The sequence below is a fragment of the Cajanus cajan genome, chromosome 10, assembly GCF_000230855.2.
Source record: "Cajanus cajan strain Asha chromosome 10, NIPB_CcT2T_4, whole genome shotgun sequence".
Classification (NCBI taxonomy): domain Eukaryota; kingdom Viridiplantae; phylum Streptophyta; class Magnoliopsida; order Fabales; family Fabaceae; genus Cajanus; species Cajanus cajan.
The window spans coordinates 48,808,270-48,835,667 of NC_138526.1; the positions used below are offsets into that span (position 1 = coordinate 48,808,270).

A 27,398-nucleotide genomic window follows, 5' to 3' on the forward strand; every position below is an offset into this window, starting at 1 on the left:
CTCATCATTTCCAATTTATGACTTTTGGCTCTACCCTTAGTTTATCTGTGCTTTTCAATCAGATTTATTTCAACTTTATCATCTTGCAACAGTATTGCTATTTTTTTTTTTATTTATTTTACATTATGCAGTTAGAAACTTTGAATGTTTGCTTCCTTTTCCTTTTCAAACTAAATTTGCTTACAATTTTTTGTCCTCCACTCAGATTATCACGAGATATATACCATAAATTCAAATTAATTTATTTATAACTAGTCGTTTTCCAAAAAAGAAACTCGTCGCTATGCTTCTATTACAGGATTTTTATTTATCAAATATAGTAATAGTATAGTTAATTAATTGTTCAGCAGTTTTTTTTGAATAGGTTCTGATGTCAAATTGTCAAGTGTCTTAACACTTGTTGAAAACGTGTAAAATTTAAAATGTGTTAGAAATTAAAAAAAAAAATATTTAGTTGCTTTTACAATATTTAACGAACAAAAAACACTCCTGGATATTTGCTTAATAATTATATTATTACATTGAGTGGAAAACAAATAGCAGCTATGGGAGTATTAAAAATAAACAGAGGGTATTGTATCATAACTTTCATTAAAACTCATTGCTCAAGTGCGATTTTTTTCTTCTTCATATTTTAGCATTGTTATTATATAAGTTTCAAACTATTACTATTTTTGTTGCTAACGAGTTCAGATTAAAAAAGTAACCGAACCATATTCCTAATTTGAACATTGGAGTCTCTACATGTGATCACACATTTGCCAACTACCTCGACACCTACGTGACAAGCAACCTTGCCTGATTACCATGAACCGACCCAAGCTAGGCAATATCACGTGAGAACCAAAGAACAACGCCAAGGTTATGCCATTTTCAAGACTTAATCCTCTGCATCATTGTCCGTCCACAAATTGCGTCACTAGTCTAATTATGAAATGAAATAATTCTAGCATAACACAACTTACACTGGCCATATCACAGCGTGTAATCTGATCGGTGACACGTAAATTAATTAGCACGAAATTATTCAGATACACATCAAAATTAAATATTTAGATAGAAAATTTTGTACTCAGTGCTCTCGGCCCTAACTTACAACTTACGTAAGAGAATCACTTCATTTGTCACCTCTTAGATATATATACACCAATATCTCTCATTCTCATGCGCTTTTTATCCCTTACTTTGTTAGTTCTTATTTCTTACTAGTAATTTGGAGCTAAACGACCATTTTAGAGCACTTTTACAAATTATTTATCAAAATTTGGTTGTTTTAAAACATATTACACCTTTGGGACTGTTTTTTACGGTGTCGCTATGGCCCATAGCGACACTTATGGCACGTGGCAATTTTGTAACTCCAGCGAAGCCATGAAAGTCATATTGATAATATCGCTACAGCCTATAGCGACACAAAACAGCTCCACTAAAGACGCTATAGCCTACAGCGTCAAATATTTAATATAAAAAAAAATTTATTATAAGTAAATACTTTTTAAAAAAATAATTTGTGAAAGTGGCACTATGGCCTATAGCGACACTGTGTCGCTATGGGTGTAACGACCCACCCTAGGCCGTCACATCAATAACCAACCAAAATAAAATAATATAAAATAAAGAAAATAGAGCAAAAGCCAGCTACGCTAGAGTGTAATTATACAATAACATAAATTGTTTCCAAAATATATATATAATCTTCTATAGCAGAGTCATCATCCTTAGTAAAGTTATACAGTAATCCAAAAAGATAATATAATTACAATGCCATGAAAACATCAAAATAAGACACCCTAGGTGCTGGTCAAGCTCTAAACCTAGCCACTTCTCAAAGCAGCTATCCAAAAGACTCCTTGTTATCCCAAAGCCTCATACCTGATCTGCTCCCCCACATAGTGAGATCATCACAGTCCACATCATGGAAATATAAGGGTTAGCACATATAAAACCAATCATAGTACATCATAATAAAATATCATTAAACAAATATTTATCCACAGTATTTATCCAGACCAACAAGTCATTTTCAAGCTAAATATAGACCAACCCAAAATATAATGTATACACGTCCATGCCAATGTATACATTTTTTATGATAATAAAATATTCCATAACCAATGTATACAATCCATACCATATGTATACATATTCCATATCCAAAACAAAGTCACACCACTGTATAATCCATGATGTAACCAACACATCCAAACCAAATGTTGGCCTCAACACCATCCAAACCAAGTGTTGATACGGTGAAACATGTCAGCAACCCATGTCCCACGCCTAACCTCTCATGGAAAATATACAGTTGGATTACGTCGTCACGTAACCCTGGTGGGGCCACCTCATCCATCGGTATGACTCGGCCTAGACCCATACCGGTAGCAAATAGAATACTTAGAGGAGTACTTCAGAATCCACCTAACATTTGAAGTGGTTTATTATATAACCTTTGGAAAAGTTCCACATTGGAATCCTCACCATGGGATTCCCAAATTCCATATTTTTCCAAAGATTATATCCTGATCTCACCAAGAGATCTAATCCATACCATAACCTTACTCTTTTAAGTCCTATTTACTTTTCCAAACCACATACACATAGCATATTCCATAATTAAACATAACCATAACCATGCCAATTTGTCAATATAATAATAATATAAATAATTAAATACCCAAAACAACCATCAATTGATCCAAATTATATTATGTTAAATGAAAATCTCCACATAAAATAGCATATTAAAATTATACTATTTCTATCATGCTCATACACACTAGATTAATTTTATAAGCACTACCCTTACTTGGATAAACCTGAACTGAAACTCGGGCAGAACCTTCTCCTCTTTCTTGCTTAAACAAGAACCGAAACTCGGGCATAACCTCCACCTCTCTCCTTAAGCAAGGACCGAAACTCGGGCAGAACCTTCTCCTCTTTCTTTTCTTTCTCTCTCTCTCTCCCTTCTCTTTCTCTCTCTCTCTCTTCTCTTTCTCTCTCTCTAAGATTTTCACTTCCCTCAGTATATTTTTTCCCCCTGGCCCCTATTTAGGCAACCAGAGTCACCCGGAACGGCCCGTATTGAATTCGGAACGGCCCGTTCCGAATCTGTCAAATGTACGCAAATTTTTAAACTGGAACGGCCCGTTCCAAAATCGAAATGGCCCGTTCCCAAAAAGCAGAACGGCCCGTTCTAAAATCAGAACGGCCCGTTCCGAGACTCATCCAGAACGGCCCGTTCTCCCTCCGGAACGGCCCGTTCTCCTTCCGGAACGGCCCGTTCTCCCTCCGGAACGGCCCGTTCTCCCTCCAGAACGGCTCGTTGCAAAACCAGAACGGCCTGTTCTCCTTTTGGAACGGCCCGTTCTGGGCCCGTTCTCACTAAAAAAATTTAGTATAATTTTTAAGCTTGGAACGGCCCGTTTTGCTTTTGGAACGGCCCGTTCCAAGTTACCAAAACACCCCTTAAATTTTTTTAAAATTGCGAAAATGCCATCAGTAATAAAATTACAAGAATACCCCTATACCTTTATAAAATTTACGAAAATGCTATTGATAATTAATAATAAAAAAAATGGGTATTACAATGGGCCATAGCGCCACTCAGTTAAAAATTAAAAATGATAAAAAGAGAAAATATATATATATAACATAAAGAAAAAAATAGAAAAGATAATTATATAAATATAGATTTATATGAAAATCAGAAAATAAATTAAAATTTGGAAAAAAAATTAATTAAATTAATAATTTAAAAAATAAAAAATAAAAAATCAAAAGAAGTGGCAGTGTCCATAGCGACACTGCTTTTAATTTTTTTTTTCATTTTTTTTAATTACGCATTTTTCGTTTAATATTTTTTAATTAATATATAAAAAAATTATTAATACAATTAAACAATAAATAAAAAAATTACCTGAATCATAAATATATAAAATAAAATTTATATTAAACAAATATATATATAAAAAAAAAGTTAAAAAAAGTGGCGCTATGGCCCAATTAAAAATTAAAATTACCTGAATCATAAATATATAAAATAAAATTTATATTAAACAAATATATATTAAAAAAAAGTTAAAAAAAGTGGCGTTATGTGTCGCTATGGGCCATAGCGCCACCCAGTTAAAAATTAAAAATGATAAAAAGAGAAGAAAAAAAAATATATATATAACATAAAGAAAAAAAATAGAAAAGATAATTATATAAATATAAATTTATATGAAAATCAGAAAATAAATTAAAATCTGGAAAAAATTAATTAAGTTAATAATTTAAAAAAATAAAAAATAAAATTTTTAAAAGAAGTGGTAGTGTCCATAGCGACACTGCTTTTAATTTTTTTTCATTTTTTTTAATTACGCATTTTTCGTTTAATATTTTTTAATTAACATATAAAGAAATTATTAAATATTTAAATACATATTTAATTCGTAATATAAATATTTAAAGGAAAAATATATATAAAGTAAACAAATTATAAAAAAAAATAAGTTTATAAATAGAAATTAATATTTAATTGATTATATAAAAGAAATTATTTTTAAAATTAATTTAGTTAATATTTAAAATATAAAAAATAAAAAAATAAAAAAAAAAAACTACAAACATAGTGGTGTGCATAGTGACACCACTTTTTGATTTTTATTTTTATTTTTTTAATTACGTTTTTTAAAAGAAAAAAATATATTACGTTTAATTACGTTTTTGTGGCCCAGTTTATTTTAAATTTTAATTATATTATATTAAACGAATTATATATAAATACTGAAAATGCAAGGCGTTATGGTCCATAGCGACACAGTGTCGCCATGGGCCATAGCGCCTCTCTTAAAAATTACATAAAAATTTATTTTATAATTACATTTTTAAAAAACTTAATTTTATTTTTATAAATATATAATAAATAACTCAGTTTATTATTTTTATTTTATATTTCTATTATTTTTATTTTTTTCTTTTTTTTTCTTAGAGGGTGTCATTATGGGCTACATCATTTTTGTTAGTCCATCAACTATGTTGCCCCAGCCTATAACGACACTGATGTGGCTCATTCCAGCCCACCCTAGACCAAAAAAAAAATTACCACGTGTTATAGGTGTCTCTATGGGCCATAGCAACACCGTAAAAAATAACTCCAAAGGTGTAATATGTTTCGAAACAACCCTATTTTAGTAAATAGTTTGTAAAAGTGCTCTAAAATGTTCGTTTAGCCAGTAATTTGGACATCAGATTCTGCAGCACCACCTTGTGTTGCACCAATACTTGGACAACGATCATCCTCATCACCATCATCTCACCCCAATTAGGGACACGTAAACTATTTCAAATCTCGCCATAATGCTTCTGATGTGCTCGTGTAAGCCGACAATTTCATCAAATAGCAATTTGCCTCGTGTTCAATGGCTTGTATATGCCACAATATCATTTTATCCTGAAAATTCAGATATCTTTTAATATTGATTAAATTGTGACAGGTCTTGTTAAATACTCTGAATTCAATCTTTATTATAGTGCACTGAAGACCAAGTTGACGTAGGAAGTAGGAACCATAACCACCTTATACAAACCCCCAATAAACGAAATGACCTGTTCCATGCAATCTTTCATTTTCATGCAATTAAAAATATATTTTTTGCATGGTTACAACCAGAAGCTTGATTCTATATTTCATTTCACTATTTATGAAGACTATGAGAGTATTGTAAGAGATTTTCTTCTATACATATTATGAAGCAGAGGTTTTCAACCAATGCCCCGAGCACAATCAAGCAGGGACAAGTGCCTATTCTTTAAAAAGAATATCCAGGAGATTTTCAAAAACCTAGGATAAACTTTCCTCCTTTTAATGTATTTAGCAAACACCCCTGACACTAGGGCCAGATATGAAGCTATAATTACGGTGCCTTCCCAATGCAATCATGAGCTCCTTAGGAACTCCCAAGGTCCTGACCCCGTTCCAATCCTGCATCAGCATAGATCATTTATTAGTTCATTGATTTAAAGAAATTGCCTTGAATCAAAGTTGAGTGTGACAACTGACAAGTGTCTTGACAGTGATTATTTCAATTAGGTGGAAAACATTAGGAAAACAATAACCCTTTAAAATTAGTACCTCGAGAAGCCAGCAAATGCCCTAAGACCCATGTAGATAGTCAAAGCAACCCAAATTCCGATGAAACCACCAGCGGATGACAAAATAAGAAGACAAATTATGCTAAGAATGGCCACCAAAACCTGAGTTACCATAATGAAGATATCACATCATAAGCCCCAAAATCGATACATATCATATAACATTAAACATGGAAGAAAATACCCACCATGGATAAGGCTGAATATGCAAAATCAGATGCCCCAAAGTTGATACCATCAAATACAAATGCTAAAGAATTCAGGGGTTGAGTGGCTGCAACAAACTGGTAAAAGAATGCACATGAATGTAAGTTCCACTGCTTTTGGGGTTGGAAAGATAGGATACTAATATCCTATCCAATTTGAAAATGCATAATTACCGGGATCCCAATTTGAATGAGGTGAAGGACATCAGCATCTTTTGTGAATAGCTTAGCACCAAAGTGCAATCCTGTTCCAAGAATGAATGCAAGTGCCAATCCTAGAACCAAACCCATCTGCAGTATAATAGTGTCACATTTACAAGATATGTCTTGCAAAAAGATGGTGATTTCATTTAGCATTCTAAAGCACCTGCAAAACTCGGGATGCAGTTGCCGTGGCCCTGTCGTAGTCCTTATTAGCAAATGCTCCGGCAAGAATCGCCTGAAACAAACATGGTGTTATTTTGGAAGCTATAAACTAATAGAAGCACACTGATTAAAAGAAGGGAAAAAATAATTGCCTTTTTGTTCTGTTTCAGGATGGCAAACGGCATTATAAACTAATATATCCCGAGGATGTGAGCACATTGCCCAACCTCATTAAATCGTTTGTTTTTGTGTGTGAGGGCTTATTCTATTCTTTTAGAACTCGGTTGATATAGCTAACAAATATGTTATCATTCCACACTGAATATTCAATTGGCCACTGAAAACATGCCAGAATTATGGCATCTTTAGTTCATTTCATACCAAACAAAGCTTTTTCCAACTTAATCAGTTTTCTTTTTCTCACAGGAAAGTGGGCATCGAAAAATGAATACAAACAATCAATCATGTTATCCAAAACCTTTTCAGCTTTTGCATTCAAGAAAACATTTTAGTAGAGGTCATTGATATTTTATCCAATGATTTGATGTGAAAACATCATGAAGTAACATAGCAAGGTGTTGTATTTATTGGACAAAGTAATTATATCTAACCTGCCCAGCAACAGCTAGACCATCAGCAAGAAGAGACACTGCCAACCAAACCTGCAAACATACTTGAAATGCTGCCATGGATGTTGATCCTTGCCTTGCTGCCAATGATGCAGCCAGCGTCACACAGAATGTTACAGCAATGACTCTCATTAATAATAGAAAACCTGGATGACAACAGCGAAATAGGAATGGATAAAGATAGTGTCAAGTCTCAAAGCTAAAGTGTTAGTTCACGTATACAGCAATTAGTAGGAGCATCAATTTGAACAAAGAGGATACAAGAAAACACCATATAAATTTCCATAAGAAAAAATTGATTCTACAAAATTTATGATTCATTAAATAACATGAAATAAGGTAATATAATATTGCTAGGAAAAAGCAAATACATCTTGGTAAATAATTTTAATTATGGATTGGAGTGTGACATCTTTATACAAGAAAGTAACATAGCTTCCTCGCCCTGCCCTGCCCCTCGCTCTTATATTTTTGTAGATCATTTGGTCTTGCAAAATAAACCCTTACCATTTTTAAGAAATCGGTCAAATTGCATATGCTTCATGCTTGGAGGTATAAGGTCAACTTGTTCCAACAGCCTCCACAGGAGTATAGCTGAAATCAGGTACCTACGTAGTTAATTTGAAAACAAAAGGTAATTAGAGTCATCCATAAAGTGCCTTGTGGAGTCATCCATACTTTTAACAAGAGTAATTAGAGCATTTGAATTACAGTTGAATAAAACATACTGAGATATGACGTGAGCAATGGCTGCACCACTGACACCCATGCGGAACACAAACATGAATAAAGGATCTAGTGCTATGTTGGTTACATCTCCTGCCACTAGATACATCAAAGAAAGAGTAGTTAGAATCGGATGATAGTGAAATATTGTGACACTTGATCAATGACAATTTAAGTTTGACAAGGCATACCAGTCGCATATAAGGGAGTTTTAGTGTCTTTAAATCCTCGGAAGACTCCCTGCATCGCTAATGAAAGAAGAACGGCAGGAGCACCAAGGGACCTCAATGTCAGATACTGCTGGGCAGGATGTAGCATAGGAGAGTCCTGAATGAATAATCCATATTATTTGGCAATCATTCCATACAAGAACCAATCACTAAAGGAAAAAGTGAAAAAGTGCTATCATCCTAAAAGTAACATTTCTTAATATTTATGCAGAAAGACTTACAGAAGTCACTCCCATGAAGTTCAATAAAGGTTTTGCTGCAACTATAAGAAATATTGCCTGGATGAGTCCAAGAATGCCACCAATAAATAATGCTGATGAAGCTGAAGGAATATGCCTTCTCTTATGTTCCTCCTTAACCATATTAAAACTTTCGCCAACAAAATCTGAATTGTGAACATTTCCACCTGAAACTTACCAAGAAAATGAAATGGTCTAAATTGGCAATGTACAAAACCTTTTATTGGTTTTCCTATATAGCAATAAGATAATGCTCTATAGTGGAAGGAAGCCAAGAGAACCTGGCTGAAACCAAACCTATAACAAAAGAATGGGAGAATGGTACCTTTCTGTGGTAATAACTCTTTGGATTCAGCATCCATAGGTGGACCTGCTTCCAAGCATCTACTGTCCTCTCTCTCAGGGCTTGCTTCACTGAGGGAATCTTCCTCAGCCACAAAAGAGGTTGTAACACTGACAAGTGGGAATATTGCGATCCGTGATACTTGGTTGAAGAGAGCTATGGAAACACCTACAGCAGCAAGCTCGATTGGACCTGCATGGACCAATAATATTCAACACTAGATGTATTATAAGATATTCAAATACTGAATACATATAAGTCAAGTAGTCTTGATCATATCATTGGGTATTTTCCTTTCTGATTTAAACAGTCACCCCATCATTTGTTTCATATAAGAGATGTGTGTAATAGGCTCAAAATTCATAAATCAACAACAGAACTAACCTATTTGACCAATAAAAGCTGTGTCAACCAGTGAAGCAATAGGATCAGCTGTCAAAGCCATTGCTGCAGGTAATGCAATTGACAAAATTTCCCGACCAAGACTGTCTGCTTTAAAAACTAGTCTGCCGTGAAAAAAACAAATCCAAAGTTAAATCTAGAAGAATGTCACCATTAACTGCTGGAAGAAAAAAAAATTGAACTCAAACAGAAATAAGGTAAAGCCTCCCAATAATACACACACATGCGTTCATCATAATATCTCAGCAAGCATCACCTCTTAGGTTGCTAATTAGGAGCGAGTGGAATCGGAATTATCGATCATGCGGTGAAATTAATATCATTACAATACAGCAGATGGAAATTTTCAGGAAAAAAGAAAATATCATTTAGCCTTTTCAATTAGAACATGCGTTCTTCAAAAACAGATGCACTACTGAAATGCTATTGTATTATAAATTATGTATTCATATACATATCATACCTGGCATCCTTAAAGAAAGTGCAAATTGGTATTCTCCTCCAATCACCTAACCAATACATACTCTCTTTCTCAGCCATCTCTGGGAAGCGAAACTCACTGTGTTGTTTGAGAAACCAAATGAACCGAGTGACAAGAAGAACCTATTGAGGCTGATACAAAAATGAACAAAAGATACAGAAGGAGCTCCAATATGTAACATGCGTTATTCTTTTTGCTTGAACTTTAACATTTTGAATATCATAAACTGCACAATATCTCCGAATTTAAGTGGTTAAACACGGGCCAACCAATCAAGTCAAGTCCTAATAATGGAATCGCATCATGGAATAGGGATAGACTCCACAGTGATGAAAAGTTAGTAAAGGAGATACCCTTTTATATTCTTCCCCTCTTGCATAGAATATAATACCACCTCCCCTCACTATGAACAAAAAAAACCACTAACTATAAAATCCACATAAGGATGAAAAAGGTTAACAAAAGAGAGTCACCCACATGAAAATCACTATAAGGAGAGTTCCTTTTTTAAACAAAAAACAGTTTTCTATATCTGGTTGCTTAATATTCAAACTTGGGCAATTGAGCTTTGAAAGAGTGCCAAACGAACCAATTAAAAGTAAGACGCATAAACTGCACACTGAATCCTTTATTACAATGTTTGAAATAAAGGAAGTGAGGTGCCCCTAAATTGGGGTGAACAACAACAGAGTTAGGCCGTTACCATAGCATAGCATAACATGGCATGTCGATGTCATGAAATATGCATGGTGATGGAACACTGAGAATAGAACAAGGATCGTTTGAGGGTGCAATAATATGAGAAAGAGGTGTCCACAGATATCATGTGGGCCCGGGTTGTGTTGGAGTTTGGGTTTGTTGGTTGGGGCACTTAATGGAACCAGAAGCACCTCTTGTGTGCTATGAATTGCTAAAACATGTGGCAGTTCTATAATCCAGAGAAACGTTACGTTGACATCAAAGTCTCGAAGTCTTGAAGTGCCATTGCATGTTTACCAACGATTGCCACGTGTCCTCACATAGTCCACCTTTTAATGGGATGATTCTTTCTCATGAAATCTCCATTTCGATTCTCTCTTCAAAAATCTTCATAATTAAATTTTATACTATACTTTTTTAATTATTTAATTATTTTTCTTATTTTAAAGTAAAATAATAATAATATTTTACTGAGCAGAAATATTTCATGAAAAAACTGGCAATACATTAAAGACGAATCGTTAACCAGTGGGAGAGTGTTTTAAAGATTTTCTTTCAATGAGAAAAGTTGAAAGAGCTTTTTTAACTTTTTATTAAATTTAATTTTTACTTATTATAATTACGTATGAATTAAATATTAATATTTTAAATAAATTATAAAAAGATAAAAAAATTTATAATATAAATTATTTATTATAAATCTAAAAAATAACTTATATGTTTAAGAATATTTCTTTTTATAAATTTTAATATGACTAATATTTTAGTCTATATAATATATAATTATATATAATAAATGTGTTTGTGCATTACACAACTTAAAATACTCATTTTTAATATATATATATATTTGTTGATTTATTAGGAAGTATTCTTGTTGAACTGTGACACACTTTTCCTTAAGAATTTAAGGATTATCAAATTGATAAATATTATCTTCAAATTTGAGTTTTTTTTATGTTCACAATAATTAATATGTGATCTATGACCACTTGACTAAGCTTTTACGACTCGCATCGATCGCACCGATCCAAGCTGGTCCCAGTACTTAGTATTAAGTTTGATTAAGATGTTCTATAATATATAATATATATATATATATATATATATATAAAAGGTGAGAATTTCAAATATCCCCTGGGCCATAAAAATTTGTGGGATTGAATTATATTTGTTTTTATTTGTTAGGACTATTCTGATTCGAATTCAACCAATCAAGATTTGATAAATTGGGAATAAAATTAAATTAATTCAATTTATTATAATATTATATCAAGTATAATATTGTGTCTGATTAAATTATAAAATAAAATATTATATTAAAGTATATTTTATAAAAATAAAATATATTATACAAAATATATTGAAATATATTAAACATACAAAATGGCTCTTTTAAATATATATTAATTAGTTTTATAACCCAAACTAGTTTATAAGGGAAGAATATGGCAAGTCAATAACACAGCGTGTGGCTTGTTGATCGACTTTGGACATAGTTGACACTGCGAAGATGTCACTTGCGGGTCGAGTTGCTGGCGCCTCCTCCTGCAAATCCTCCAGCAATGGTGTTGATTACACCTCGTAGGGGGGCCTAGTTGGGTTTCGAGCTAGGCTATGGTTGGTCGGCATGCCCGGTGTTGGGTTTGGACCTAATAGCTTGATCGTGGCGAGAGTGATATCCTCGCCCTCTTCTGCGTCCCCGTCCAGTGTGCCCTCCTCTATTGGCTTGGGATCGTTGGACATATTGTCCTAGATGACCGGCCTGTACGAGCTCTTCGATTTTTTCGCGAAGTGTCCAACACTCTTTAGTAGTGTGGCCTAAGTTGTGGTGGTACCGGCAGTGCTTGGACTTGTCGACGTTCGCCAGGGTGTGCGCCGGAGGTGGCAGGGAGATGAGGTCAGTATTAGCTACCTCGTCAAGGATGTGGATGCAAGGTGTGTTTAGGGAAGTGTAAAAATCGTACCTTGGTCCCTTACCTTGGCGTGATCACTTGAAGTTGGTCTTGTTGGAGACCCTGAGCTTTTCCTTATGGTTGGTGTTGTTGCCACTGCCTGGTTTTGCGCACATTTTGTCGCGAAACTCGGCATGCTCCTCCATCTGTATATACCCAGCAGCTCGTGCCCATAGGTCGTCCATGTCGTTGGGTGGTCTTCTGCAGAGACTATCAACGAAAGGGCCCGGTTTGAGTGCCATGAGTATGGAGTGCAGTGCGACCTCGGGGTTGAGGTTCCGAATATTCACAGACACGTTGGCAAAGCGTTCCATGAATTTGTGAAGGGACTCGGTGTCTCCCTGCCTGAGGTAGGCCAAGGCAGCCGAGGTGATATGATGTGGGTGATGAAGATTTTCGCAATCTCTCCACTTGGCAAGCGGACCAAGTTTCGATGTAGTATTTAAGTATCGTCCTCAGGGATTTGAGAATTTAGTAATTCTTACTCTAATGATTAATATAGAGATGTTGATATGATTGGAAGTGAGCTAATGTGAGGCAAAATTAAAACGATAATGTAAAAGTTATAAGAACAATTATATGAAACAAGGATTGGACCCTAGAGCACTTGCTAACTCCTAAATTTCCTTAAAATAAATATGATTTCATCTTCATGACTTCCACGTTCATTTAGTAATTCAACAAGATCCCTCAAAATTGAATCCTAAAGTAATTAATCTAAAACATGATTCCTCTATGTTTTATGATTAACACTTTGCATTAAGAGCAATGACTTGAACAAGGTGACTAAACAAATCAAGTCTATTCCTAGAGCAAGAGATGTTTAGGTGCAAGATTCAGTTCGGGTTTTCAAAAACGTTTTCCAACCGGATTCAAAAACCAAAAATCATACAACAGGTGATCAAGCCGATATAAGCATTAAGAGAAGAATCAAACACAAGTAATGAAAATGAAATGCATATATATATTTAAGAAGAATAAGAGTTAGTAGTTACATCTAGACCAATCCTCAAAGATTTAGCCCCTCATGGCCATTTACAAGATCAAAGGAGTGGAAGAAGAAATTACAAAGGAAGAGATGAAGAAAAGGAGTTGATCCTCGTTCCCAAGTGATCCAACCTCCAAATCTTCGTTCCCACTCTGTTCTTTCTTCCTCTTGTGCTCCCAGCTCTTGTTTTTCTCGTTGTTTTCGTCTCTGTTCCCCCTTTTCTCTCTCCCCTGCCCTTTTATAATTGCTAGAATTAAAACAGAGTAGGCAGGAAAGAGAAGAATCCGCTCAGCGCCTTGAAACGGCTGAGCGGTTTGAAGAATTCTTCACCATGAAGTAATCTGAATGGCTGAGCCATTCAAATCCGCTGAGCGCCTGAGAGATTCTTCATTGTTAAGCAAGCACAAGGGGCTGGGCGCTTCATATCCGCTCAGCGCCTAGGAGGCAGAGAGCACTCCTTCTTCCAGGGCCAAATCCGCTCAGCGCCTTATAGTGGCTGAGCGCCTCTCTTTTGCTGCATTTGTTGAGCTCTCTGGCTTGAAGGCGCTCAGCCGTTTCAAGGCGCTCAGCCGTTTGCCTCCAGATTTCAAAACCTACAAAATAACACAAAATTTGATCAAAAGATTCATCGCTTCATGTACTAACATAAATCAAAAGTCCCTATTTGATTCTAAGTATTTATAAACCAAAATTATATCAATATGTACAAAATTTGTGCTAGATAAGTGTCTCAAATTCATATTTAATCAGATTAGTTAGACACTTATCAAGCTACCCCCAACTTAGAAATTTGTTTGTCCTCAAACAAAAGGTCTTAATTGAGAGTATAATATAACTAACTTATCTATCCAGTGAATACTAAAAGTTTCACCCAAAAAATATGTTAATGCATTTACATGATTTCAAAGATTCCAATAAGGACTTGTTTGCAAAATCCAGTGAGTACATGTTACTACAAATGGTGCCCACATAATAACAAAAATTATGAACATCAAGCATACTCAAGGGAAACATCTACTCATCTTCCATTGTTTTCAATCAAAGGCACTAAAATTTTCCTCACCAATGTGTATCTCTCTTTAGTGTTCTGTGAAGGGTGACTGTTTCTCTCGTTTCATGCACCAAAACACGCTAAGTCTGGTTTGTTACCCGTCTCCCACAAGTTTGTTGTTAAAACTAAACATGAATCACTAAGGATTTAAGAGGGTTGTAATGTGGCCTGGTTATCAGAGATTTGGTTTTTCTTTAGGAAACTAAAGGCCTGTTTGACAAGAGACATTCTCACTCATATGGGTTAATTCCAAATTCTTGCACTAACTTGAACTCTCTTGACTCTTTATGTTTCATCCCTCTTTTTGATTGAATTTACTGGTTCCTTCTCTTTCAGACTGTACACAAATTGATGAACTGATAACAAGGAACCTTGATTATAAAATTAACTCTAAATTCTTTTTTAAAGTAATGGATATACACAAGAAACACACTTTGCCTGTACAATTCAGCTCCAACCATATGATCTCTTCATACACGCTACCCCCAACTTGGTTCAAAACCCACTTGTTTCATGAGAATGTCTCTTACCAACAAGGCTAAGGACAATCATGGTTTTTCTTTTTAAGCTTAGGGGTTCTGTTTAGGCTCAAAACTGTTTGATTAAAGGTTTATGTAGTTCATGGGTTGGCTTTTTTGGCTACTGGCTACATATAATAAACAATTGCCTTAGTAAGTTCCAAGCATAGCTTAACTGTAACTCATGGGAGACTCAAACAAAACTGACTGCATGAATCAGTGATGACTCTCAATGATTGAATTTTAACTGTTTGGCTCACTCCCTCACACGACTTGGTTAAGTGCCCTAGACATCAACAACTTCAGACTCATTTCAACTTCACTTGAACATGCTTGAAGCACATACTTAAAGTCAAAAATGTACAATCACTTATGCAACAATGTAGATTTCCAGATTAGCAAACAATGCTCATTGAAAACTTGAACCATGAAAATGCTCATTCCAGAAAGATTATCAATTTGATTCCCAAAAAGAATTTTGTCATCACCACAAGTGGACACAAAACACATTAGATACTAATACAATATTTGCATGAAAGCACAACAGAAATCAAAAGAGAGAACTTAAAACTTACCTTGAATCAAAGAGAATGATGGTGTGTGTGAAAGAGAAGAAAGCGAGAGAAAGGGATAACTTCTTTTCTGTTCTTGGATTGGTCTTTCTCAAATTTTTTTTTTTGAGGCGCTCAGCCATTTGGGTACAGAGAGCATTATAAAGAAAAGCGCTGAGCGCTTTGAAAACGCTCAGCCATTTGATGCAGAAATCTCAACTAAAATGTTTTGCTGATATGAACGGCTGAGCGCCTTGAAACGGCTGAGCCGTTTACCCCCTGTGAGGAAAATTTATCTACAAAGTAGACACTGCAGCCAAACGGCTGAGCCGTTTTTAATGGCTGAGCCGTTTTGTCAGTTTTGTAAACTTACCTGGAAGAAGCACATTTTGTTCTCCTTTCACACTCCCACTTCCAGTTACCTTCAATAAACTATAAAAAACATAACACAAGAGAAGAGAATGTTGAAGGAACAAAACATTTGATAGAATGCATCATCAAAACATCAAATCACAAACTCAACTCTTCAAAAGCATAACTACATATGTAAAGTATTAAACTAAAATGAAAATGAGAATTCAAACCAAAATAGCTGGGTTGCCTCCCAGTAAGCGCTTCTTTATTGTCATTAGCTTGACACTTCCTGTATGACCATGGCTCCTTCAGATAAGTAATGGTGGTGAGTCTTTCACCTCGCCACCCAAATATTGTTTGAGCCTTTGACCATTTACTACCCAAATCCTTCCAGTGGCAGGATTTTCAAGTTCAATAGCCCCATATGATTTGACTTGTAAATATATAGGTGAGTCCACAAAACACAACAAAACAAATATATCTATATATTATAAATATTCACAAACTAAATTATTTACAAAATTACAAAATCACAAGAACAAGAATTACTAAATAACACCAAATCCCCGGCAACGGCGCCAGAAACTTGATGAAGATTTTCGCAATCTCTCCACTTGGCAAGCGGACCAAGTTTCGATGTAGTATTTAAGTATCGTCCTCAGGGATTTGAGAATTTAGTAATTCTTACTCTAATGATTAATATAGAGATGTTGATATGATTGGAAGTGAGCTAATGTGAGGCAAAATTAAAACGATAATGTAAAAGTTATAAGAACAATTATATGAAACAAGGATTGGACCCTAGAGCACTTGCTAACTCCTAAATTTCCTTAAAATAAATATGATTTCATCTTCATGACTTCCACGTTCATTTAGTAATTCAACAAGATCCCTCAAAATTGAATCCTAAAGTAATTAATCTAAAACATGATTCCTCTATGTTTTATGATTAACACTTTGCATTAAGAGCAATGACTTGAACAAGGTGACTAAACAAATCAAGTCTATTCCTAGAGCAAGAGATGTTTAGGTGCAAGATTCAGTTCGGGTTTTCAAAAACGTTTTCCAACCGGATTCAAAAACCAAAAATCATACAACAGGTGATCAAGCCGATATAAGCATTAAGAGAAGAATCAAACACAAGTAATGAAAATGAAATGCATATATATATTTAAGAAGAATAAGAGTTAGTAGTTACATCTAGACCAATCCTCAAAGATTTAGCCCCTCATGGCCATTTACAAGATCAAAGGAGTGGAAGAAGAAATTACAAAGGAAGAGATGAAGAAAAGGAGTTGATCCTCGTTCCCAAGTGATCCAACCTCCAAATCTTCGTTCCCACTCTGTTCTTTCTTCCTCTTGTGCTCCCAGCTCTTGTTTTTCTCGTTGTTTTCGTCTCTGTTCCCCCTTTTCTCTCTCCCCTGCCCTTTTATAATTGCTAGAATTAAAACAGAGTAGGCAGGAAAGAGAAGAATCCGCTCAGCGCCTTGAAACGGCTGAGCGGTTTGAAGAATTCTTCACCATGAAGTAATCTGAATGGCTGAGCCATTCAAATCCGCTGAGCGCCTGAGAGATTCTTCATTGTTAAGCAAGCACAAGGGGCTGGGCGCTTCATATCCGCTCAGCGCCTAGGAGGCAGAGAGCACTCCTTCTTCCAGGGCCAAATCCGCTCAGCGCCTTATAGTGGCTGAGCGCCTCTCTTTTGCTGCATTTGTTGAGCTCTCTGGCTTGAAGGCGCTCAGCCGTTTCAAGGCGCTCAGCCGTTTGCCTCCAGATTTCAAAACCTACAAAATAACACAAAATTTGATCAAAAGATTCATCGCTTCATGTACTAACATAAATCAAAAGTCCCTATTTGATTCTAAGTATTTATAAACCAAAATTATATCAATATGTACAAAATTTGTGCTAGATAAGTGTCTCAAATTCATATTTAATCAGATTAGTTAGACACTTATCAGTGGGCGGCTGGTGGCATACTGAGTTGTGAATCGGCGCGAAAGCTCGTCGAAGGTGCCTATCGATCTTGGAGGTAGTTGAGTGTACCAGTTCAGAGCGGGACCCTTCAGGGAGGTAGGGAACACACGACACAGGATGGCGTCATCATCAGTGTACAGGTTCATCTGGGTGATGTACGCGTCCAAATGCTCATCCGGGTCTGTGGTGCCCTCATATCAGTCAATGTTTAGTGGCTTCCATCCATGTGGGAGGGGGGTCTCCATGATGCCATCAGCGAAAGGGTGGCGTCTCGTACCGATCCTCGGACCCGAGGTCTGGAATGGCCCTTGGCTAACGTTAGCGATTCTGCGCGGTGTTGGGGCATGTGACCTATTCGTCCGAGGTGGGGAGGACAATTGGTGCTCGGCCTCGGGGGGATCATCTGATGGTGGTCGTTGTGGAATCTGCGCTCGGATGCGCTCGTTCTCAGCTCGCAAAGCCGCGATGTCAGCTTCGTGTTGCGCGTGCATGGCGGCTATGGCGGCAGCGTTTTGCTGTCACAGGATTTTGATCTGCTCGGCTAGGGTCTCAGCGACGGTGGCTCCATCCATGTTGGGCCCGTTGTGCTGAGCATTGGTGGGCGGCTTGTTGTTGCTGCGGGTGGAAACCATTGTTGCGGCCGAAGGGAATTTTTTCTTCGGCCTCATGGTGGGCACCAAATTGTTCTTACCTGAGATCAGTGGGTGAGACAATCTCTGGGTAAGATCGATGAGCTTCCTCTGCTCGGCACGTCTGCTACTCCAAGATGGGGTTGGTACTTGCAAAAGAGACTTTAATGCTTAAGTTAGTCTTTGTGGGTGTATAAGTCTCATATATATAATGCACGTACCTTAGTGTTTTTCCCTTGTTGATAATTGAGTTTGTTAGAATATGATAAGATCTCCTTCTTATCAGCTTATTTTATCTGTTGGAGAGATGGGCCGAGCTTCCGAGTTGGCGTGGTCCAAGCCCATCGTCATCAAGGTAGACCCTGGTACCGATATGGGTGGTACACATTTATTACGTTAATTTTATAGTTTTAGGCTTTTAGCATTCAAATCTTATTTTCAAAATAAAACACGTTCGGGAAAAATGATTTTGAATTTTATTTTTAATACATATTCAAAACGATTACAAGTATTTTGTTAAAATAAAACCACGAAATTTGGTCTCTTGTTTTTGGTTTACATTAATTGTATAAATTATAAACACATTATATATAAACAGTACGTGTACAAGTGTAACAAACAATAATAACCTTTAAATCAAAGTTAAAATTAATAGGTTTAAATAGTTTTGTAAATATATAATTCTAATTTTTCATAAAAAATTATTGTAAATTTGATCTTCATAATTTTTAAAATTAAATAATATTGAAACATTATTAATATATTATTTAAAATTAAATAAAAAATATTGATGTGACCATAAATAATATTGGTGTTACTTAATCATGATGACTTTTATGTAAGGAATAATACCTTCTTTTTTTTATTTGTTTCTTTTTTTTTTTCAATTAAAAGCTATAATCTATTAAACTATTTTTTATTTTTAATACTGCTATTTTTATGCATGACTAACTAATTATAGGTGGTATCAATCACTAAGATTCAACACATTTTTTTTTTTTACTTTTGAATAATATGATAACCGTAAGTCAACATTACTCAATTTTTAAAATTAGGAGAACTAAATTTATAATAAAAAATTGTAGAATAAAAATGACATATTTACAAAATTATACAAAACAAAAGCAAATTTAAACCAAAATATTATATCATTCGAATTGTAAAACAACAATATTTCTTTTAAAAACAAATTGTTTCCTCTAACATTAATATTATCATTACTTATATAGCGATATCATGTTGAAGAGGTGACATAAGTAGTGATGACAATTAGAAGTGTTTATGAATAGATTTGATTTTATTTTGGAGTAAATTAAAGTTTAAACCAATAAATTTTGATTGATTTGATTTAGATTGAATTTATAAAAAAAAATGAATTACATTCTTAATTAAATCAAACCAATCAATGATATATTAGTTTGATTTAAATTGGTCGATTTTCTTAAAAAAATGGTGTAGATATTTATTTTAAAAAAACGTAAAATACATTATTTTATCACAAAATTTGAATAAAACCTATTATTAAAAAGTGTGAGTAGCATTCAAGCCTAAATAGAAAGTAATGTAAGAAATGTGAAATTAAAGTAGTCAAACATGATCTAACATTTTAAATTAAAATATTTTAATACTTAAAATTAAGGTAATCCTCTAAACATAACTAAATTATCTAATATATAATCATTATCTAAGTAGTCTTCATGTATTATAATAAAATCATTATGTGATACTAATAAAATCGTAATGTTATAGAATAATTTTATTTGATTTGATTCTCGGATCATCCAATTTGTGAAATGTAATTTTGTGATTTGTGCCAATTAAAGCAAAATCTAATTGGTTAGATTCAGATTTAATATGATCAAGTAATTATTTTAGTTTAATCATTACTTTTATAAAATTATATGAATTGATGAACACTCCTAATGATAATAATAATAAATAATATAATATTATAATAAAGATAATAATAATAATGACAATAATTAAAAAATAATTTATTTTTATATATAAAAAAGTGTTAATAATTTTGATGATCTATAATACTTAATTTTGATTCAATAATTGTTATTTTTTTATTCTCATTTATTCTACGAGGTACTTTGCTGTAAAAAAAAAACAAATAAAAGAGAAAAGTTCAGGTTAGTTAAAGTGCTAAAATTGTTAATAATTCAGTCTAAATTAAATATAAGTTTTCCTATTATATGGATTGACTTCACAAACAAACCAACAGTAAAAAATAAATGTCTACTTTAAAGAGCATTAAAAATAATTAAAAAGATAAGAATGATGGTCAACCATATTAACGTTGTGATTTTCTTTGTATTAAGTACCGTCCTTTTCCAATAAATGACGTTATATTAGTAAGTAAATTAATAAATATTAAAAATAGTACTAGTTGATTTGGCTAACCTTTCCTAATTAAGAATGTCAAGAAATTCATACTCGCATATATTTTGTTATGAGTAGAAAATAAATAAATATTTTAAACAGGTACTCATAAATAATAAATATAAATATAAATATTTTTAATACTTACATATTAACAAAGAGGATAGATGTATGGATACATGTATTATAATATCTGTACAGTATGTATTTACTAATATTTAATTATATAATTACGTATTAAATTGATTTAAACTTATACAAATGAAGTATTTTAATAATTAAAATTATATTTTAAATTAAAGAATCTTGATTAATAAAAATCATGTATAATATTTTGATAATTTAAGTTTTAATTTTTAAGTTATTATTTTTAAATAAATTATTAGAACAAATAAGAATTATTATTATAATATTTTAAAAATAAATATCTACAGTTATTTATGAATACCTGTGAATTTTAAAAAAATGCGTGGAAACCCGCTTAATGTGAATACAGTTATTTAAACAAAATTGATTTTAAAAATTATTTTTAATAAATGTGTTTTTAAGTGATTTTTTTTTACAATAACATTTTATCAATATTTTTTTAACTTTTTATATAATGAGCACAGTTCTGAAGGTTATGCAAGTAATAATAAACCCTTATTTAAAAAAAGTAGAGATATGTAAAAGGTGCAGTGCTAATTAAAGTGATCAAGTGGTATTTCTTATCCCAAAGGCACAAACTCAAAGCCAATGGCTGGTTCATGTAAAAGTTTCATAATCAGCATAACTGCATAATGCTTTCATGAGTCATACTCCACCAAGAGCTGTCAGCTTCCATCTTTGGGTTGGATTATTGGGTCAGATTTCAGATATAAAATAAGGTAAAAGCACTGTGTTCTCACATTTCAATTCAAGATTGGATTACAAAACATCTATGATTGGATCGAGTCCTTGTCTTATACTCTTGTTAGTTTATTAGTGTAGTTTACTTTTAAAACTATAAAATAAATGTGTATTTTTTTTTAAAAAAATTATTAACATAAACGAGTACTTTATAAATAAAAACAGGTCATATCTTAAAAAAAAAACATATAACTTTAACTGTTTAAACTTTTACTTATTTAATAAATATGTCAAAAAAATTATTTTTTTAAAAGATTAAACTTAAGCTTATATAGAAGTGTTTTTTTTTAAGTTTTGTAGAACGTACAACTTATTTATGTATATAATATAATAAAAAATTTAATACACATAATACCCTATTAATAATATAATTAAATAAATTCATAATACAAAATTAAATTATTAATTTAGTATACGTATATATGCATAAGTGGAAATGTTCATTTAATATATTTTGTATCTTACTTTAGTCTTTTATTCTTTTAGAAATAAATCTTAGTATTAAATTAATTTTTCTACCATGCAAATTAAAAAAACATGGTTATCAGAAATAATTAAAGAATTTATTGACTTATTTAAAATTAAGCTTGTTGTCTTATTTAATCTTTTTAATATAAAAAATATTTAAATAGGAGGTAATCAATTAAACTAGACTTTTAAAAAAGTCATATCAAACCTAAAAAAAATCTATGATAAATAATAGATCGTGATCATAGAATAGATCATACTTATATATTTAGTTTTATCTGATGTAGATTATTCTCACTAAGTTTATTCTCTCTCTCTATATAGAGAGAGATGTTATAGTAATACCGGTGTAACTTTTACTAAGTATTATACTACTCAATAACTTTATATTAAATGTGAATTTTGTAAATTCAACCGTTAGATTGAAAGTTCATATCACTTTATATGTGTATATCAAATTTTGTTAAAATTGAACAACAACTTGAAGGTAATCAAAGTGTTTATATTTTATATTTTGAAATGAATATATTACGTCAATTTTATTTTATAAAAATGTAGTATCAAATCATCTTGGATTAATATAAAATTTTGTATATATGATCTAAAAGTAGAGAACTTTCAATCTAATAGTTGGATTTACAAAATTCACATTTAATATATAATTGTTGAGCGATGTAATACTTAATAAAAATTATACCAATATTATTATAACCCTCATATCTCTCTCTCTCTCTCTCTCTCTCTATATATATATATATATATATATATATATATATATATACCCATAAAGGATGGGATCCTACTCGCATTAGTTAAGAGTTGGAATCACAACTCAACTACGGAATATCCAACTCTAAATAAATTAACATTAAAAAATTGTTAATATACTTATAACTTTAGATAAAAATTACATATAAATAAAATAAATTAAGTATTTGTTTAATTATTAAATGGATTGACCTGCTAACTCATCTATAAACGAGATAAATTAAAATTTTCAACTCACTTTTCTATAAGAATAAGATGGATTGATTCATTTTGTTATCTTATTAATCATTTTAAGTGTAGTTTTGTACATTTACCAATATTTCCATTGCTTAATAAATGGTATAAAAAAAACAAAAAACAATTTAATCGATGTTAATCACATTCATCAGATCAAATATGATTTAATCCATGTTCATTTAATAATTTTTTTAAAAAAATACTATAATTTAGAGAGGGAGAAAAAGCCCTCACAGACCACACTATTTTCATGACAAATTGATTGTGGTAATTCATAAATAAATACAAGCCAACGGTAATGGTAAAAACCAAAAACAGAGTTGAAAATTTTAAAATTAAATATATTAAAAAAATAATTATTTTATTAAATCGGGCCAAATCTATAAAGTTGACATAAATTGTCGCATTTTATTTCTTTTAACTAAGTTATAAATATCAGTAAACTATATAAAGAGAGGAATACTAAATTTGTAATTGTTGTCAAAGATCTTCATTGATATATGATAGATAATAGTTCACAAAAGATTAGAGACCAACCACATCATAACACTTAAGATTCGTTGGATCCTTAACTTAAATAGGATTATTAATCAGGTTGAATTTGGTGCTGAAATTTGGAGTCAAGTTACAAGTTCAAAGCAAGATTAACACTAAAATACAACAATGACGGCTACAATTAAAGAGAAAGACACACACATGTATACCTACCACAAAAATACAATTAGAGAAATTAACACTCATTAGTATGAAAATTAATTTTACAAATTCAGGAAGGTAAAAAAAACACAATGCATTTCCAACCATAGGTCAAACAAGAACGTGATTGGTCAGTTAATATTCTAAACCTTTTGGTGTACCCCTGCTTTGGTGCTAAATAACACTCTTTTTTTTGTCAAAAACAAAATAATATTTTTTTGTTTTTGCTAAAAGTATAACAAGAAAGGTGTTTTAAACACTAGCATTTTTTTAATGTATTTTAAATATAAACTTAATAGAATATGAAGTTAGAAAATAATATTTGATTTAACTAAATTATTGAGGGGGGAAATCTGCTTAATTCCATTTTATGGTTTCTATCCACTTGTCAATCAGTACCATGGTCGTTTTTTGCAAGAAATTTTGTTTTTTTTTTTCTTTCTAATTTCTATTATCATAAAATATGGGCCGGGCTCTACTTTATGACAACTAACGCGCGAGCCAGTGACCCACATGAATAGTAAATTTCAGAAAATTACTTCTTGAACCGGTATCTGTTTTATTACACCAACCAGGGTTGTTTTTTTAAAAACTTCTTGCACCCTATTTTGTTTTAATCGAATGGGCCAAGGTCATTTTGATTGATGTTTTCATTCTTTTACGGTTTTACGATGGTTTTAAAAATATATTTCTTTTTTTTTATTTTTATATTTAGCATATTCAATAAAATGATTAAGAAATAGTGTATTAGAATGTGTGTATTTTTGTGTTATTACAAACAATAATGTAAAAGATTGACCAGTAAGCGTAGAAATAATTGTTACCCTTTCACTGGTCAAACAAATAAAAACATTTTGTGGTAATGGAACAAACAATTAAATATATAAACATCATCGTTGCAAATTCAATGAGTTTTTCTTTCATCCCTATACCAAGTAAAATTCACCGAATTTAATTCAGGTTTAATTTCGCTGATTTTGACAACGAATCAATTTATGAAATAAGTAAAAGATATTTCTTAAGTAACCTAGTAAACTAAAATGCATGATAAGACCCGATTTGGAGGCAATCGTGTTCTTAGTTCACCAGCCCTGTAGCCCAACTCACCAATTATATTCAACGTTTTACTTTCATACTTTAAATAAGTATCCATTATTTGAAGGAAAAAAAGGTTAAAAATTGAAGAAAAAAAAATGTAAAAATTTGAAGAAATATCCCGAGTCAAAAACAGTATTTTTCATATAAAAATGTTATACTATTTTTACTTTATTTTTTATTTTTAATATTACTATTATATTTGTCTTCTGCAGGAAAAAACAAAATAAACATCCCCCATTTGACGACCCATTTTTCTCACACGACGTTGCGCAGGTAAAAGTATAGTATCAACTAAGTTAGGTTATATATATCTTTGGCTTATCAAGATTTCTTTTAAAGATCTAATATATATATATATATATATATATATATAAAAGCTTTGTCTAACATGAAAACTAATATTTTATAATAATATCTTTTAAGTGTTTCAGATAGCAAAAAAAATTCGACAGATATTTTGAGGATAAAATTTGTTATGATATTTAAATGAATAATTAAATAGTTATCTGTTAAATAATGGAACATATATAGGTAGTAAGATATTTGTCCTGCAAACACATGCACCTTAAAAAATATTAAAAATATTCTTAGTTATATATAAAGTAGTTTAATTTAATTTATTTTTACACTAAATATGTATCATAATTATTTATTTAGTATAAATATGTCCCAAATTCATTTTTTAATATAAATATAAGTTTTAAAATTATTTAATTTTAGTTTAATTTTATTTCTTATCTTTTTATTTAAAATTTTAATTTTATTAAATATCAACAAATAATCAAGGATATCCGCAAGTATATAAAATTTTTATAGATATCCATTAAATAGATACTTGCACTAAATAGAATGAGTGACGGGAAGCTACTATCCATTTTATCTATTTCATTCCTATTCACAATTTGCTTATAATTAAATTGATTAATATGCCTAAATTTATATCCAAGCTAGTGGACTTAAACCTTCAAATAAATTAACACTTTAATATCAAACTTTTATAGTGAAAAAAAAAACAATAATAATAATTATACTATTATTTATATTTATTTTTTATAATTATTTCATTATAAAAAATGTTACTTATAATAACATACAAAAAATATCATTATATATAATATATATAAATATTAATTTATTTGACATATACTCACACATAATTTTAATATTGATTTTGAATGAGATTTAATAATATATATTGTGTTATATTATACCATATACTTATACTTTTTAACAATATACCTATATATATATTGTATTTATAGTATATATAAAAATAATTTTTATTGATAAATATTATATTATTATATGGTGTGTATGTCACTGCAAGACACTTTTTGTAGTGTTTATATTTGTTCAAATAGGTTAATTTGTTAAGTGTTGATGAAAACTTTTAATTTGAATATCTCCTAATTAAAAAAAAAAAAAAAAAAACTTGATACATAAATTTCTAAAACTCCTAACTCATTTAGTAAATAATAAGCTTGATTGGCTTAACCTGGGTTAATCAGGTCATAGACATCAACAAGCAAGTCTCATCCTTAATGATATATAGTCTTACCAACTAGAGATCATCTCAGTCTGTTAACCCTAAAAAAAAATGATTTTGCATTGTTAGATATAGTGCCGTTGTTTGTCAGCTTCAAAAGTCATAAACATTGTTATGAGAATATATATGTAAGGTTGAAGAAGAGGGAAGTATAACAAAAGATCGCAGTGAAGTTATAAAATATACCGTCCAATTGAAATGATTGATAAAAACACATTAGTTATGTGGTATGGTGGAAAATGATACAAAAAAGTACTACCCCTTTTCTTATCTTTCTACATATTGACGAGCCAATTCTCGTTACTTGTCCATTTCAAATTAAGTTACTTTAATTATATTCACTTATTGATAATTGCCCTATATTCTACGGCATATTTTCCGTTTGTCAAATATAATAATTATATTTAGATATCTTTCAAGCTTGAAATCGTCGAAGTTATAATTACTCTTAGAATTTCAACCATTTAGCTTAACTAACATCCATATAGTATGATGAATTCTCGAAAGTTGAGTACCCATTAACCGTGATTTTCTACCAAGTGGACTTACTTTTATCATTAATTAATCTTTCCAAGTATATAAACAATCATGAAAGCAAATTTGATTGCTTTCAAGATTTTAAGAACAGAATCAATTATTACCATACGAGAACTTAATGGCATCCAATTTGAAAATTGGGGATCAGTGCATGTACGAAACTTTTCATATATTGGAACAGACTAGTAGTATTGTCTTGAGCATAACTACATATTCCAAGTTAAAACTATGCGCATATTGTGTGTGTATATATATATACACACACACAATAAGTACTACATATCTTACAAAAC

General features: G+C 31.8%; 1 protein-coding gene across 3 annotated transcripts; it reads right to left on the reverse strand.

Moving 5' to 3' along the window:
* Positions 1–5,576: 5,576 nt before the first annotated feature.
* On the reverse strand, positions 5,577–10,624 carry LOC109805888 (protein DETOXIFICATION 42). 3 transcript variants are annotated; one of them, XM_020368157.3, is made up of 14 exons: positions 10,461–10,624; positions 9,740–9,835; positions 9,259–9,380; positions 8,857–9,066; positions 8,514–8,704; positions 8,254–8,389; positions 8,065–8,161; positions 7,844–7,944; positions 7,319–7,482; positions 6,709–6,780; positions 6,516–6,632; positions 6,324–6,419; positions 6,116–6,237; positions 5,577–5,965 (listed from the first exon to the last, which is right to left on the reverse strand). In XM_020368157.3, the coding sequence occupies exons 1-14, from the start codon at positions 10,481–10,483 to the stop codon at positions 5,920–5,922; spliced, it is 1,593 nt and encodes a 530-aa protein (XP_020223746.1). In that variant the 5' UTR covers positions 10,484–10,624; the 3' UTR covers positions 5,577–5,919. The 3 variants fall into 3 exon arrangements, with proteins under 3 accessions (XP_020223746.1, XP_020223748.1, XP_020223747.1); XM_020368159.3 differs by having other exon boundaries at positions 9,740–9,888; positions 10,461–10,619; XM_020368158.3 differs by lacking the exon at positions 10,461–10,624 and adding an exon at positions 10,347–10,443.
* Positions 10,625–27,398: the final 16,774 nt, after the last annotated feature.